This window comes from Saccopteryx bilineata, chromosome 3, assembly GCF_036850765.1.
Source record: "Saccopteryx bilineata isolate mSacBil1 chromosome 3, mSacBil1_pri_phased_curated, whole genome shotgun sequence".
In the NCBI taxonomy this organism is placed as follows: domain Eukaryota; kingdom Metazoa; phylum Chordata; class Mammalia; order Chiroptera; family Emballonuridae; genus Saccopteryx; species Saccopteryx bilineata.
The window spans coordinates 51,292,394-51,310,724 of record NC_089492.1 but is presented as its reverse complement, the minus strand read 5'-3'; the positions used below and the strand labels follow the sequence as shown (position 1 = coordinate 51,310,724).

General features: G+C 35.9%; 1 protein-coding gene across 4 annotated transcripts in view; it reads left to right on the top strand.

Moving 5' to 3' along the window:
- RB1CC1 (RB1 inducible coiled-coil 1) overlaps positions 1-18,331 on the top strand; it is a 118,029-nt gene that overhangs the window by 66,783 nt on the left and 32,915 nt on the right. For all 4 annotated transcript variants that reach the window (XM_066266121.1, XM_066266118.1, XM_066266119.1 and 1 more), the window contains 2 exons: positions 49-1,949; positions 14,406-14,571. In XM_066266121.1, coding sequence (XP_066122218.1) covers positions 49-1,949; positions 14,406-14,571 — 2,067 coding nt within the window. The remainder of the gene's footprint in view (positions 1-48; positions 1,950-14,405; positions 14,572-18,331) is intronic.

Here is an 18,331-nt window from a genome sequence, read left to right as displayed (position 1 = left end):
AACGTTTATGTTGCTGCAGCTGTATAAACCTCTCTTTCTCTTTTCCAGGCATCCATGAGTCAGACATCCCCACAGTCGGTTTCCACACCAAGGATAGAAAATGCAACAGGAATTACAACTACTACCTCACCAAGAACTCCTCCTCCACTCACTGTGCAGGATCCCTTATGTCCCGCAGTATGTCCCTTAGAAGAATTGTCTCCAGATAGCATTGATGCACATACATTTGATTTTGAAACTATCCCCCATCCAAACATAGAACAGACTATTCACCAAGTTTCATTAGACTTAGATTCATTAGCAGAAAGTCCTGAATCAGATTTTATGTCTGCTGTGAATGAGTTTGTAATAGAAGAAAATTTATCATCTCCTAATCCTATAAGTGATCCACAAAGTCCAGAAATGATGGTGGAGTCACTTTATTCATCAGTTATCAATGCAATAGACAGTAGACGTATGCAGGATACAAATATATGTGGTAAAGAGGATTCAGGAGATCCTGTTTCTCTAAATGTCCAATTGGAAAAATGTAGGGTTGTTGCCCAAGACTCACAATTCACTATACAAACCATAAAGGAAAACCTTTGCCACTTTAGAACATTTGTACAAAAAGAACAGTGTGACTTTTCAAATTCTTTAAAGTGTACAGCAATAGAAATAAGAAACATTATTGAAAAGGTAAAATATTCTGTGGAAATAACACTAAATGAAAAACATCAAAAAGAACTACAGTCTTTAAAAAGTGAATATGAAGGCAAACTTGATACACTAATAAAGGAGAGTAAAGAAAATGAAAACAAAATTAAAAAGCTTAAAGGTGACTTAGTATGCCTTGAGGAAGTTTTACAAAATAAAGATAATGAATTTGCTTTGGTTAAACATGAAAAAGAAGCTGTCATCTGCCTGCAGAATGAGAAGGACCAGAAGTTGTTAGAGATGGAAAATATAATGCACACTCAAAATTGTGAAATTAAAGAACTGAAAGAGTCAAGAGATACAGTGTTAAAAGACTTAAAAAAGCTCCATGTTGAAAATGATGAGAAGATCCAGTTGTTGAGAACAGAACTTCAGAGCTTAGAGCAAAGTCATCTAAAGGAATTAGAGGACACACTACATGTCAGGCACACACAGGAGTTCGAGAAAGTTATGACAGACCACAGAGTTTCTTTGGAGAAATTAAAAAATGAAAGTCAGCAACGTATTGATCAGGTACAAGAGTCTCATGCCACAATTATCCAGGAAAAAGAACGACAGCTCCAGGAGTTAAAGCTCAAGGTTTCTGATTTGTCGGACATGAGATGTAAGTTAGAGGTTGAACTTGCATTGAAAGAAGCAGAAACTGATGAAATAAAAATTTTGCTGGAAGAAAGTAGAGCCCAGCAGAATGAGACCTTAAAATCTCTCCTTGAAGAAGAGACAGAAAATTTGAGAATAGAGATCAGTAAACTAAACCAAAAGATTCAGGATAATAATGAAAATTATCAGGTGGGCTTGGCAGAGCTAAGAACTTTAATGACAATTGAAAAAGATCAGTGTATTTCAGAGTTAATTAGTAGACATGAAGAAGAATCTAATATGCTTAAAGCTGAATTAAACCATGTAACATCATTGCATCACCAAGCATTTCAAATAGAAAAAAACCTGAAAGAAGAAATAGCTGAACTGCAAAGTAAATTGGATTCAGCATTGAGTGCTCTTGAAAAACAAAAAGATGAAAAAATCACCCAACAAGAAGAAAAGTATGAAGCTATTATACAGAAATTTGAGAAAGACAAAGAGAAATTCGTCATGAACCAGAAACAAGACAGAGAAGAGTTAATTCTGAAGCTTAATTGTGAAAAAGAAGAAGCTGTTCAGGCTGCCCTAAAAGAATTTAAATTGGAGAGAGAAGCTATTGAGAAAGAGTTATTAGAAAAAGTTAAACATCTTGAGAATCAAATAGCAAAAAGGTAAGAATTAACTTTAGTCTGTGATTATAAAATTAAAATACTGATGATTGTAATTTCAATTTTGTGTATAATCACAGTGCCTTGATTTACTCATTTATCTTAGGTAAATGTAGCAATTGAAATATATTTATGAAGTAAAAACTTAAAATAGTTAATGTTTATTAGAAACATTATTAAAATAACAGGCTACATAAATCTATTATTGAATTTAAAAAATGGAGTTTTGGATTTCTAGAGAAATGCTATTTTGAAGATTTCAAATGTTTTCAGGAGCTTGTTCTTTTCTTTTTTAAAATTTATAAATTTCCTTCTTTGGTTTATGTGAAGTTTTTTTCCCTAAATTCTTCAATTGAAAATAATTTTGTTCTTTTTGAATTGTGTATGTATGTATGTATATATGAATGATAATAGTTTTCTCTGAGCAGTGTTTAGTAAAGGCTAAATTGTAGATTGAAGGTATATAGTTTTATCATTGTTACTTTTTATAGTACTAAAATTTCAGTTATTTTTTTGGTGGTTCAAAGGTAATGTTTTTATATTTCAGGTTTTATAGTGTGATGGGTGTTTTGCAATTTTATTATTATTGACTGATGTTATTGCTTTTTACTAGGAAAAAAATGTTCCTTAGTTTTTTTATTATTAAAAATTTATTGAGGTGTTTTGTGGCCTAATAAAAACTTTCTAGAACATTATCAATTAGTTTTTTTATTAATTCTTCAAGTGAATATGTAGTTATATATATATTATATATCCTAACCTTTGTTTTTTCCCTTATCACATTTATATAATCTCTTGTGATTGAATCTCTACTATATAATATTCATATATTTGTATACAGTTAAACCTTATCTGTTTTGAAAACAGAAATTCTTTATGTATTTTGGGGGAATTAAAGGCCTTAATATAGGAGTTGGGACCTGCATGAATGTTTATAGAACTGGGGCAGGTAAGGTGGAGGTAGTCACTACTGAAGGCCAGGAAAGATCTAAGTGACATACGAGGAAGAGAGGCCCTGAGCATCCACCAAAGCTTATGGTTTCCATTGCTCACTGAAAAGCTGCTGCAACATCCAAGAATCCCCTCAAGCCCGAGTTGTGGCTCCATCTGTAGCACATAATACGCTAGGTCTCATTTACTTGACAGGAAGCTACTGTGAAACTGCATCTGAATACAGCCACCTATGGAAAGCTGCTTTCCTACTTTCCAAACCTTGTATGTGTTCTTTCATCGGCAAACTTGAAGTTACAAAGAGGATTCTGAAAAATATAGAATCTGCATTACATTGCAGATAAAATTCTAGAAAAGGGGAAGTGCAGTGGCAAAATGACAACAGTCTAGCACTGTACACATCATTTTAAACTCAGTAATCTTACATATCTCTTTTACCCATATTGAACTTCCAAATAAAGACACAATGTTCTCTTTCAGTCTAACATGATTCTGCTTATATGTCTCATGTCTCCTCAGATATCCTAACCCTCTCTTCAAAAGGTGAGACTCAAACTTATTCTAGCCATCCTGGAGTGAACATATTGATGTTCATTCATAATCATTTGTGTTTCTCAGAGACACAACCTCTCTTTGATATTCTGTAAGTTAAATGCTGTAATATAGGATTAACTACCATTAGCACAACACATGTTACGTACTAGGGGAATGGGAGAAGAAAAAAGACAAAAAATTAATATATATAGGCTTAGTGACTATAGTCTTTATTTCTATAATTAGCCTTTTAACTCTAGTAGGTATTTACAGCCTTCTTCCAGTACCTGCTCCACTTTTTACCATAGACATTACCTGCATTGATTTTACTTTTTGATCCTGAGGAGACTCATTAATGGTCCTTCCTACAATACAGTTGCTGTAATTTTTCATTTGACTCTTTATCATTGGGCATGGCACTGCCAAGAGACACCCTAGAAAAGCCCCTGACTTCCATTAATATTAATCCCTTCCCTCATTTGGAGAAACTTTTCCATTGATAATTTAGTTCAATTACGTTATTACAATCACCTTCTTTCCCTATTGGTTCAGTAGCATGAGGAGCCCTAATTAACCAAGTGGTAGTTTAAGTTTCCAGTTCCTTGGAACCCTGGTTGTATCTCTTGATACAGGAACTTGTGTGTGTGTGTGTGTGTGTGTGTGTGTGTGTGTCTATATATCTGCTCTGTAAATCACCATGTCCCAAAATTGTAGGGACAAGAAGCAGAATTTTTGTTAATGGCTCTAGGACTAATAGAATAGCTAGTCTAATTTCTATCCTCAGTTCCCCAACCCATGTATTCTAACTATGGGAGAATTAGTCTCACAAGAGTAGTGTCTGTTTCAGAGCATGTTCTGCATTCTTCACCCTAGCCATGCAAAACGCCACCCATCTGATACTGTAATTGAGTTTTCAATAGTTTGATCTACAATTTTATCAGGCCAGCTGCTTTAGGGATTGGCATATGTGTTGAGATCAGTCACTCCCATGGGCATGAGGTCATCGCTGCCCAACCTTCACGATAAAAACACTCTTCAGAAGCAATTTTAGTGGAATACATACTATAGCAGTGAACAAGGCATTTTATAAATTCTGGAGTGATATTTCTTGCAGAAAAATTGTTGGCATAGAAGGTAAAATTATTTGGAGACTAATGGGCTATGTTTATGAGAACATATTACTGTCTTTTTTCATGATGGAAATAGTCAGGGGTAGTTGACTGTTATCAACTGACTGGCTGGTGTTCTGAAAGAGCACTACAATATTGCGGGCTGTGTTAGTGACCAGATGTATGGAAGTCCAAATTACTGAGCCCATACATAACCTCGCTTTCTGGATGTCATTAACATTTTGAACAGGACTGATGTGGCTAAAGAATTTGATAAAGATTGTTCAACCTGCCCATCTGATTGTTATGAGATTTCTTGCCATGGGACATAATATACTGAGAGGACTTACATACCCTCATACCTTGTGCCCATTTCAAGAGGTTCATCCATGTTTCTCTTCTACAAATCTTCCAAGTCTCTCACTGTCCAGTCAAGTCATTGGCGAGTATCCATGAATCACTAGATTTATAGCCCTGACCATTTCTCCTCCTAGGAAACTTTAAGTACACTGCTTGACATATAGCTACTGGGAAGATTTTTTTCACTACTGTTTTTCAGGATCACTCAGTGGGGCTCTAATAGTTAAACTATGCGTTTTAATAGTGTCAGCATATTGTGCAGAATTATCAAGAAATCAGGTCTGCCACACACCCCCCCCCCCCTTCATATTGAATGACATACTTGTGATGGAGAAAAGAAGCAATGTAGCAGGAGTAAGAACCTTGGGAACCTGGACCTCTTGGATCTTATTTGTGTCATCAGGACTTGTTTGAGCTCCGTCCTATATATGCAACATATACTCGATGCTGGAGTACTTCATTGGTTGATGAGTTAGATGGTATTTACTTTATGACCAGCAACTCGGATAATGTGGTAACTTAGGAGACCATGATCAATCTTTCAATTTCTTTTTTTTTTTTAATTAATTTATTTTTTTACAGAGACAGAGAGTGAGTCAGAGAGAGGGATAGCCAGGGACAGACAGGAACGGAGAGAGATGAGAAGCATCAATCATTAGTTTTTCGTTGCACATTGCGACACCTTAGTTGTTCATTGATTGCTTTCTCATATGTGCCTTGACCGTGGGCCTTCAGCAGACCGAGTAACCCCTTGCTGGAGCCAGCAACCTTGGGTTCAAGCTGGTGGGCTTTTTGCTCAAACCAGATGAGCCCCCGCTCAAGCTGGCGACCTTGGGGTCTCGAACCTGGTTCCTCCGCATCCCAGTCCGACGCTCTATCCACTGTGCCACTGCCTGGTCAGGCCAGTCTTTCAATTTCTAAAAAGACCCAGTAGCAAGCCATTTTACAAGAGGAAAATATATAGTTACCTCTTTCAAAAATCCTAAGGGTCTCAATAGATTCTCTTAAAGGACTTGCTGGAAGCTCCATATATTATATTCATTTCTGCTGCAGGCCCTTCAAGCATCTGCTGGGTAATAAGCCTCAACTGGCAGAGCAACTCAAATGTAAGTGTGGACCTATTGCCAAGAGCATTGCTGTGGGTCTTTCACAGAACAGACAGCCTTATAAATTATTTGATAAATGAGTCATAGCAGTATACCTGATTGTACTATATATATATATTTTTTAATTTATTTTTTTATTTTTTTATTTATTCATTTTTAGAGAGGACAGAGAGAGGGAGAGAGAGAGACAGAGAGGGAGAGAGAGGAGAGAGAGAAGGGGGGAGGAGCTGGAAGCATCAACTCCCACATGTGCCTTGACCAGGCAAGCCCAGGGTTTTGAACCGACAACCTCAGCATTTCCAGGTCGACGCTTTATCCACTGTGCCACCACAGGTCAGGCCTGTACTATATATTGCATCCGAAATTTAGAGATGATCATCTAGCAACAGCTTATCTCTTCACAGTAGACGGAACATCTCACATGCTCAGACCATTGGATACTTAGAAATTTTTTTATGCTGATGAACTCCTGACTTTTTGTGGGCTTTATTGCTCAGTTTCTAGCACTTGTTGCCTTAGTAAGCTCAGGTAATTATCTCTTGTTTACTAGGTGTAAGAAGCATATTGCTGTCAATGTATTAGTATGGCATCTTGAGGAATAGCAATAAAACCAGTATCCATGCCAACTAGAGTTTAACAGAGGGCTAGAGAGTTGCTATAATCCAGAGATAAGACAGTGAAAGTACATTGCTCTGTAGGTAAAATTAAACTGCTTGTGGTCTACAAGAGGGGTTGACAAACCATGGCCTGTGGGAATTAACCCACTGCTTGATCTTGTCAGGTCACCTATATTAGAATACAGAAAGCTTATTCCTTTACCTATTGCCAGTGGCTGCTTTTGCCAGAGCTGAGTAGTTTGACAGAGATCATCTGGCTAATACATTTATTAGTTGTACTGCCCCTGCCTCCTCCCCACACCCCCAAAATTTATCAACCCCTGTTTTATACTAATAGGTATAGACAGGGAATAAAATACCACATCAGTAGCTACATTGTCGATTTGCTTCAGAAAAGATGTCATATGTGAAACAGTAGTTTTACTGGTGTTACTGCCTGATTAAATTCATGGTAATTAGGCCTAACCTGTGTTGGTGCAGTGGATAGAGCATCAACCTTGAATGCTGAGTTTGCTGGTTTGAAACCTTGGGCTTGCCCAGTCAAGGCACATGTGGAAGTTGATGCTTCCTGTTCCTATCCCCTTCTCTCTCTCTCCTCTCTAAAATGAATTAATAAGAGTTGTTTTAAAAAATGTTTTTAAAAATTCATGGTAATTTATTACATGTTTTTATGCTTACTACAGGGCATAAGAATCAAATAAATATATAATAGAAATCTTTTTCCCTGTGTCATTTGAAATGAGAAACAGTTTTAGGGATTTTACTTGGTTAATTCTACCATAATGGTCCTCATTCTATGAGTAAGAGGACCAGCAATGATTCCTCATTGGTTGCTTTTATGTCTGTTTTACTGCAGATTCTGGATGTAAGGAAATAGCTCTATGATGAGCCCCCGACTGGGCCCAGACCACTTACCACCTGATCATCGGTAATCTGGTGGACCACAGTTTCATTAGAATCCCCTCAGAGCCAGTGTTCATTAGTCCCCCAGAGTTGGATAATTACCTTTCCTGAATACATACGCACATGGAAAATCACCACAGGTGATTTTGGTGAAGGCTATAAAGACTTGACAGTAAAAAATTTTGGTTATTATCAACTCAGGTCTTGGAATTGAGTTGAGAGATGGTGAGTTTTTAAATTTAAGTTAGCTCTCCTAACAGATACTGAGTTTTTAAAGAAACAAACAATTTTAATGAGCCTTTATTCATCCATTCTATTATATCCTTAAGGGTATCCACTGTCAGATTTATCTTGGTCAAATCTGATCACTGCTCTGGGCTTCCTCTAATGGCAGGCACTAACTACATCATGTCTCTGGTTAGGGGTCAATAATAGGCTTCTGTCACTCCAGAATTCTGTTATTCTCATAAAATTCATTGAATTTCAGTGGTTTTACCTCCCTCTATTATCCTGTCCTGTAGAGCACCACTACAGAGCCTTTTGAAGTTGTATTTCTCAAAGCCTTGGCAAAGGGAGTATTAGTATTCTCTAGCCCCTCCCAGGGTATGTATAATAATTTCCAGTATACCTATCACCATCATTCTTTGGATGCCTTTCTGTAGACCAAGGGTCAGTAAATTTGTTCTTTAAAGCAGTATTTTTCAACCAGTGTGCCGCGGCACACTAGTATGCCGTGAGACATGGTCAGGTGTGAGTATAAATACATTTAGAAACTATATTATTAACTATATGTATAATATGTACTGTGTTAGGGTGTCATTTTGTGTCATTTTGGTAGGTGGCGTGCCCCAGGATTTTGTAAATGTAAAAAATGTGCCGTGGCTCAAAAAAGGTTGAAAATCACTGCTTTAAAGGAACAAATAGTAAGTATATGAAGATTTGCTGGTCACATGTAGTCTTCAACACATTATTCTGTGTTGTGCGTACACACGTGTAATTTGGTCTCAGTACCCATTCATTCATTCATTGATTTATTTTTTTCCAAGTTTAGAGGAGGGGAGAGAGAGAGACAGACTCCTGCATGTGCCATGACCAGGATCCACCTGGCAACCCCCATCTGGGACCATGCTCACAATGAAGCATGGGCAGTTGCAACTCTGCCTAAGACTGAGGCTCCGTGGAGCTATCCTTAGCGCCCAGGGCCAATGCACTTGAACCAGTTGAGCTATGGCTGTGGGAGAAGAGGGCAGAGTGGGAAGGGAGGGATGGAGAAGTAGATGCGCTCTTCTCTTATGTGCCCTGACTAGGAATCGAACCCAGAATGTCCACATTCGAGGCTGACACTGTACCCCACTGAACCAACCACCCAGGGCCCCAGTACCCTTTTACACACTCAAATTATTGAGGACCCCAAAGTGATTGTTTATATGAATTATCAACATTTTCTGCATTAGAAATTGAAACAATTATTAATGAAAAGAATTGTATTGTTTTATATATTTGCAAATCTCTATATTTGGCATAGTGGATTCTCATTCCTGCTTCTGCATGCAATCTGTTGTAATATCTTTTGATTGAAGTACAGGGGTTCACAGATTATGACACAGTTTCGTTCCTACAACAGTGACTTAAGCTGAATTTTGGTGTAAGTTGAAACACACCCTAACCTAAGTCATTTACCTATCCTAACACAGTTGTAAAATCATAATCAGAACATAAAAATACCACTAAGCCACAGAAAAAGGAAAAGGACATGAATGTACACTGTACTGTAGTAACAAAAAATGAGTGTAAAAAGAAATTTTGTGTCTTTAATCCTTTGGTTGGCTTGCACACTAGAAGGGGCATTGTAAGGTGGGAGAGAGTGACCTATTGGGCAGGGGAAGCTGGAGAGGCAAGAGAACCTGCAGAAGGTGCTAGAGATAGGTGAATCAGGATTGTCTAAGGAGCATGCAGGAGATGCTGGAGTTGATTCTACCTGTACTACAGGTATATCATCTTGAGAAGCAGCTGATGGAGAGGGTACAGGATCTGTTGCAGATCTCTCTACTGTAAAGAATTGTTCCAGGCTAGTCTGGAAGTTTGATGACTTCTCTTCCAAAATCTGCCTATAACATCGGAAGGCATCCATAACAGCTCGGTAGACCTTACTGAATCTGTCATCGCTGGGATCGTCAGCCTGAAATTTTGCCAACTCATCCTCTACCATAGAAAAACCCCTGCCAGACCAGACCCTTGGTGGTAAATCTCTTGGGTTCTGGGGTTTTTATCTCTTCCTCTTCAATCAACTGCTTCTCTAGCTTAATGACATCTTCGGCAGACAGCTCCTCTTCATGTGATGCCAGTAGCTCTGTGACATCCATCGTGATGGCTTTCGTCTTCTTCGAAGCACTATCATCTGAAGACTCTGACTTTCGTTTAGGAGCCATGATAAGGTGACAAAAAAGTTACCAAATAAAGCAACACAAACGGAACAGTTGGGCTTTTAACAGTTCAAAATGGTGTAGGTAAATGTACAGGGGATGCCAACTCCCTCATAATTGGCTGCATCATTGCGTATTCTTCTGCCGGATACAACCAGACTGGTTCGCCCATGTAATCCGTAAGTATGACGCTGATGTAAGCTGAAACGTCTCAATTTTTTTTTTAAGTTTTTATGGGAGTGAGTGTTGTGAACTCAAAACGTATGTCGAGACTCGTTACCCAAGGACCCCTGTATATGGAAAATCCAACCTTTTACATACATGGAATTGGACAGAAGAACATTTAAATAACCTTTCAGATAATTGTGGATATTGTTCCTTGGTAGTAAATCAAAATCCAACAACTGATAATTTCTTAAATTTCAGTTTTATTGAGGAATATGAATCTCTGTCGATGAATTTTTAAAATTAACTCTATGCTTAAATTCATTGAACTATCTTTTACTTTGAATCAGTATTTTACCAGTGCTTGATTTTGTTTCGTTTGGAAAACACTGGTTCATTGAGTAAAACAGAGCTTGCAAATGTTGATGTTTTATAAGAAAGATCTTAGATACTGGGAAGTTCTCAAAGCTCATAGTGGCAGATACTAGTTACATTTTTATCCTTGGGAACAAATTCCTCAGTTTATTAATGTAACAGGCCCATGTTGATCATTTTTGAAAAAAATGTCAGTCTAAAACCCAAGTCTGAATAATTATAAAGATTGTTACTTTTCAAATTGGGAAGTATATCATGAAAAAAGCACCTAGTTCTGTATGCAGCCAAAACAATTATACAAATGCTTTTCTATGAGACAGACACTTTGTAAATGGCAGCAGGGCTTTTTTATGTACTTATCATTTTGCCACACAGAATATTTTTAAAATGTGTACTTAATGGTCAGGATTTGATAATGTTAATAATTTTTACTACATCAAAATATTTCAGAATAAACCTGCATTATTATTTTTTCTTTCTTTTTTTTAAGGTGAGTATAGGGGAGATAGGCAGATTCCCATATGTGCCCTAACTGGGATCTAACTGACAAGCCCATCTATGGCTGATGTTCGCGTACCAAGCTATTTTTAGCAACTGAGGCTGTTGTGCTTCAACAGAGCTATCCTCAGCGTCCAGGGCCACACTTGAACAATTGAGCCACTAGCTGTGGAAGGAGAAGAGGGAGAGGATGCTGAGAGGGAGGAGGGGAAAAATAGATGGTTGCCTCTCCTGTGTGACTGGGAATTTAACCCAGGATGTTCATACGCTAGGCCAGTGCTCTATCTACAGAGCCATTGGCCAGGGCTGCATTCTTTTTCATTTTGAATACCTTGAAGTAAAGGATATGATAACTAGACATTCAGTTTGGTATTAATGTCTTTAATCTTGGTGAAGGTATCGGTTTTATCTGAAAATGTCAAGATGTAAAAGACATCAAATTAGCATTACTGTGAAAATGATTTTGACCTTACTGATCCCCTAAAAGTGTTCTCGTTAATCCCAGGGTTCTATGGATCAATCACACTTTGAGAAACATTGGTGTAGGGAATGGTTGACAATATTTCCGTAAAGTGTCATATTATTAATATTTTAGGCTCTGTAAGCCAGATGGTCTCTATGTGAGCTAACTCAACTTTATTGTTATGGCAAGAGAGGGAAACAATATGTGGTTATGTCTGTGTTCCAGTATATCTTTAATTACACAAACAGGTGGTAACAAGCTGGATCTGGCCTGCAGGCCATTGATTGCATTCATGTGGGTCTAGAGTATCTCATCTTGGCATCTTAGTTTTGTTTACTGTTAGCCATTAGTTCCAGGTTTCTGGCTGTCAACCTAGCAAACTTAATAGCCAACATTGAAATTAGAAGCTCTGGTAAGAACATTCATGCAAATAATTTTGGCTTTTTTTAACATTTTGTTTTTTTCTTCTTGGTCTAACTCCTATTGGATCTATTTCCATACATATTTCCTGTGTTTCTTCCAAAATAAATGAAAAATTTTGGAATTGCAGCTACTCCTCCTTTAAAACTTTTCTTGGAACCTGCCTGGGATTTAAATGCAGCAGTAGGTCTGGGAGTAATGAAATGGTGGGAGAGGTTGTTGAGAAAAATCAACTTGTTGAGAAGGGAACGACAGGAAAGGGAACACTAGGCTCATAAGGGAGAAGAAGCTGCCGCTGCTAAGGGAGGTTTGTTGTGATTTTGCGCAACAACTGGGACATCTCCAAAACCTTGCCTTTAGGTATTTGGTCCCAGAAACACACACAGTTGTCAGCCTTTCTGCCATGGAATGCCATGGTCTACCAAAGTTTCATTTTGCACTATTGGTGAGTTCATTAACTGCCTTCAGATAAAAGCAGATCAGAGAATTCCAGATTCCCATTTTTAGGGTTTGTTCCCCCTAAGATTATATTTGTATCTTTCTGGATTGAGCTTAGAAAACAGAACCTCTTTTAAATATTTCAGTGTTAAAAAGTTTACTATTAGAATTAGAACTTACATAAATTTGGGGAGAGCTAGTTAGTAGAATTGAAGAGTAATGAAGTGTAAGTCCCGGGTATTTATGGGTTAAAATCACTTGGAGCACCACATTTGGTGGCTAATTAGGAATCAGCTACAATTTTTAGAAGACATATACCAATTGTCTACTGAGACACCAATACAGGTAGGTTACTTAGAAACCCCTTATGAATCTTAAGTTGCCCTCATGTCTGAGCATAACAATCTCTGGAGAATGGATAGACTCTTACTCCAGTTTTTGTGTGGATACTTTTTGTTGACAAACTTGAACCTACCAGAACTTACTGGGAGGGGATGCTGGATAATGTAGTTCTCAGCTTGTCTTTCATACAGAGGAAATAACACTTCTACAAGTCAATTTTTAGAAAGGCAAACAATTCATTAGAAAAATAAGCACAGTATGAATAGACAGAGCACAGAAAAAAAATGAATAGCCTGTATGTGAATAGCTGTTTAGTCTACTCAAGATTAAGAAAATGTAAAATTAAAATAACTTTGCTTTAAAACTGGGAAAAATTAAATCAATAGTATACTTTATTTTTAAGAATTTAGGGGAAAGGACTTTCTTATACCCCCGTATACAAAGAAAATGAATGCAGAATATGTGTGTATAATTTACATATATCTGGAAATCTGTTCATTAGTCATGTTTCCAAGAAGTACATAGTTGATCTGGATCTGAGTGAAAATAGGAACATTTAAATAATTTTAATCTCAAATGGTTTTAAAAACCCATGGCAAATAATAATTCTTTAGTAGGCCCAAGTCTAATATAGTCAATGATAGGAAAGAGTTCAAGCATCGATCCAGTCTAGTTTTTATTTAATGCAGATTTTCTAGATATGGGGTATAATAGAACTTCTGCTACACACATAGTTTATTAATGGTAGGGGAACTATCAGTTAGAGTTCTGTATACAATAGTGTGAAAGTTTCAAACTGGTAACAATGTATCAGCTTTTCTGGGTTCTAATTTTCAGGTCTTGTTAAGGTATGTGCAGAGGTGGGAATACGTAATTTTCTCCTGTTTTTTTTTTTTGTTTTGTTTTGTTTGTTTTTTTGATCAGGGTAAGTTTACTGATAAAGTGTCTTTAAATTTGAATAAGTGTACATTTAAAACAATCAGTTGATTTAGTTCCCAAATAATTCGGGAATATTTACTATGTGGGGTAACCTCTTTTTTGTGGTGCAACATTTTCCAATACTTTTGATGGATTTAATTATCTGCTTGGGCAACTGTTTTTGATGTAAAGGATAACGTGGTTGAAACTAGATAAGATTAACTTCTATACCAGAACTTAAAATAACGATTAACTTGTGTCTGCTTTTTTCCTTGCCTTGTCCTTTTTTCTAGGGTTAGCACGTTTTAGAGAAATGAATATGAATTCAGGAATATGTAAATTTGCTGTGTATGAACATTTAAATTTAGCTATAGTTTTGTGTTATGTTTTATTTATTCATTAGTTAACAAAATTAACAAATTAAAATTAAAAAATTTTCAACATGTAACCTTGAGGCATGTGTCAGTTGTCGTATATATTGCAGTTGTAGGAATAGTATAATTGAAATTTGAAGCTTAGCTCTTGAAAAGTGTATTGTTTTCATACTGTTTCATATTGAAAACATTACTATTTTTTGGTAGAAGCAGATATAATAATTCAACCATGTTGGTGTCAGAATATATCATATATAATGTATTAAACTTTAACCTTGTACTTGTTTCCCTTTCCTTCATAGGTGAAAAGAGAGGGTTCATATGTCTTTAACAGCAATTAATAACTGTTGGGTTTAAGGCAAATCTATAGCCTTTTTGATGTCAAGTAGTTATTATATTTGGTATACTTGGTATTACATCTGCAATTTTGAAAAAAAAATTAATACTATATTTAACTTTCAAGTTCTGCCATTGAATCTACCAGAGAAGATTCTTCAAGCCTGGTTGCTGAACTTCAAGAAAAGCTTCAGGAAGAAAAGGCTAAGTTTTTAGAACAACTTGAAGAACAAGAGAAAAGGAAGAATGAAGAAATGCAAAATGTTCGAACATCTTTGATTGCTGAACAGCAGGTATGTTCTCCTGTCCCCATTTCATTATTTGAGGCTGAAGAAAGTAAACAGAAATTAAGAAATATAATTTCTTTGTGCAGCTGATTATATCTTAGATGTGATTTTCCTACATTGACCCTGTTAATATTATTAAATATCTTCTTCATGATAAAAACAATTTCTTTTTAATGATCTTAATGAAACAGCCTTAGATTCAGACTGAAATAGTCTTAGATTAGAAACTAGGAGATGTGAATTATGTTTCTAGTTTCTTAACTACCAGTGTGATTTTACATACATCTTTTAATCTCTTTAAAACTCAGATTTGTTATCTTGCAAAATGAAAGTGTTTATGCTATACTTAGATGATAAGCTCTAAAATTTTATTCTAAGTTATGTGCTGATCAGTACAAAATTTTTGTACTTTTTATAGTTATTGTTTATAATAGGCTATTGGTAGATCACAGTCAAATATTGTTAAACATTGATGGTTCAGTTATTAATATTGCTCAGTGGTGAATGGTAAAGCTTGTGAGGTAAGGAGGGGCCAGACTGTTAAGGACTATAGTGTGTGTCTTTTTAGGGAGCTTGTACTTGCTTCATTTCTAAGATACTTAGAGGAATGACACAGCTGGTTTATACTTAATCAAAATTGTCCCCTTAGATATAAAGAAAGAGTAGAGGATTGCAAGACATAAGCATGTGCAGGAGCAGTTGGTTGTCTGCTGTTGTAATTCAAGCCAAGGATAATATTGATGTATCGTTTTTTATCCTGCGAAATACAGTTTTGAAACTAAGGCACATCTTACATTTGATGTACACATTTAATGTTACAAGTTATTTTTCTTTTCCTGAAACAGTAATTTTAAATAAGCTTTTTAAAAGAGTTTAAATAATGTCAATCAGACTAGAAAGAAAATATCATCCAAAACCATTAGGAACTTGTTAAGGACTGAGGGGAAAAAGAAATTTCTGAAATAGGGGATTGAGAGAGATTAACTAGAAAAAAGAAGAGAGCGGCTTCATGAAGCCAAGAAAATTATTCAGGAAATAGGAGTAGTTAGCAGTTTTAAGTAAGAATTGTTGATGATAAGAGGTCGTTAATAATGTTTCAGTTTTTAAAATATTTGACTTTGTACATTGTTCTGCATGACTCATTCTATATAAAATAGATCTTTCGCACTTCTTTCTTTATGCTCCTTTGTAAGCACGTGTGCAATTTCAGTTTTAACAATTAAGCTAAGGATGAATTAACTAACTGACAAACCAAATATATAAAATTGGCAATTGTCTAATTTAAATTTGGATCTTTTCATTTTAAGGCCTCTTTTAGTATTTGATCACATTAGGAGAGGTGACTTCTAATGTCTCCTCCAGTTTCAAATAGGTTGGGATGTTAAGTGGTAGTAATTTGATTTGTAACTAGTTTTATATGGGTGACTTGAACCTAGTCAGTTACTATCTTAACCTGCCCTTGTTTCTAATATGTGTATTACAAATTATGTTAACTTTTATAAAACTCTCGTATTACAGAAACAGCAAAGAACATAAAAGTAAACAAAAACACTAAAATATTATTAGAAATGTTTATTAATCTTCTATACTTTAATTATACATGTAAAAATGGCTGTATACAAAGAAATATAAATGTTCTTTTGAGGGATCTTCCTGTATATGCTTTGTGACTAAAAATGATACATAACTCAGTGTTTAGTGAATTCACTAGTTTTGATCTAAAAATGGCATGTTCTTATTAAATCTCCCTTTTCTAATATTATTGGTGTAATTCATTGATGAAAAGATCATAGAATCTTTCATTTTAGAAATAGAAATGCTGGGCAGATGAAGATTCGATTTAGATCATTTCATCATTCATCTATTGTTCTTAAGTTTTAAGATCTTCAGCCTGACCAGGCCGTGGCACAGTGTATAGAACAGGAGTGGCCAACAGTTTTTGCCCTGGGCCAGATTAGAAAGAAAACTTTTTCATGGGCTGGATGAAATATTAAAATTAAAAAATGTTAAATCCAAAAATAATCGTTTAAGTAAACAAAATTTTATTATGTCATTTGTTTATGAATCAATGTGAGTGAAAAAAATTTTAATACGTAATATTTTAATAAAAATATATTTTAATAAAAATATAATTACATACTGTATAAATATCCAAACTTGCAGTCACTTGAAACAATATTTAATTAATAGAATGAGCTTGAAGGTTATATCAGCAATAAAACAATTATTTTGTTTTACAAACAGCCTGGACACATTTTCAGTTATCAACTGCAGCTATTGTCTATGCTACAATGCCACTTGAGTCAGCACACTTGGCCACAAAAATAAATTGTTTGACCTCGGGTGCGCACTGGCAAACTCCGCCTAAAAGAATGTGGGTTTCACATCGCCGCTAAACGTCAAACAGTTCATATCGAGTACAGACGAGTACAAAAGTTGTAAATCTTTATAAGGAATTGTTTTAAAAAATAAAAAAGTATTGTGAATTCATTCGACCAGTTATTGGAAGTTAACCCTAGATTAGTCACACATGGAATTCTTTTCCACATATCACTATCTTCTTTAATATCTAGATTTCCAATAATCAAAGACACTTCCGCTTTTGAGTAGCTGAGATTTTAAAGTAGCGGAGAATATTAAAAATTTAATCGCGGGCCACATGTTGGCCATGCCTAGTATAGAGTGTCAGACTGGGATGCAGAGGAGCAAGGTTCAGAACCCCGAGGTCGCTGGCTTGAGTGTGCGCTCATCTGGTTTGAGCACAGCTCACCAGCTTGAACCCAAGGTCGCTGGCTTGAGCAAGGAGTCACTCAGTCTGCTGTAGCCCCCTTCTCAGTCAAGGCAAATGCGATAAAGCAATCAATGAACAACTAAGGTGCAGCAATGGGGAATTGATGCTTCTCATCTCTCTTTCTGTCTGTCCCTATCTGTCCCTCTCTCTGTCTCTATCACACACACACACACACACACACACACACACAAAATTTCAAGATCTTCATAGAGATCTTATAAATGAAATTTTTGACAGTTTAGTCATCTTTGTAAAACAAACAGTACAGTTAGATCTGTGCAAGTAGTTGGATATATGAGTATTACAGTAAGAAAGTTTTTCTAAAAGTTGAGTAACAGGACTAGCCATTATAAAGCATAGGTGCAGTGGCCACTGAAATATCTAGATAAGAGGTGGAGATGGGATAGTCATTCTGAAATGTTACTCTAACAGTCAGGATTTAGCTAAAGACAGGAAGATTCCAGAGGCAGGTAGATTACTAAAAGAATAGGTAAAGTATGCCTGGCTTATGATGGCTCAGCATCCGCCTAGAATGCTGAGGTCATCAGTTTGAAACCCTGGGGTTGACTGGTAAAGGCACATACAACAAGCAGCAAGAAAGCAATGAACAACTAAATTGAATCAACTGTATTTCACCCTCCTCCTCACCCCATCCTCTGAAAATCAATATAAAAAATAAAAAAATAAATGAATAGGTAAAGAATGTAATAGCATTTGTTAATTTGTTAGTAATTTTATTTCCCCAAAATTTTTCTTTTTTTCTGACAATAAATGTGTGGACAATAATACCTTAATATGGAACCAGGAAAACAAAATCACATTATATTTACCACAGTATACATTTTTATTTAAAAATAGGCATCACTTATAAATTTTACTTTTTTTTTCTTTACATATAAATGTACTGTGTAAAAATATTTGCAAGTTAATTTTTTTAGTCCTAGCTACTATGTGCATACACATAGTTTATGTACT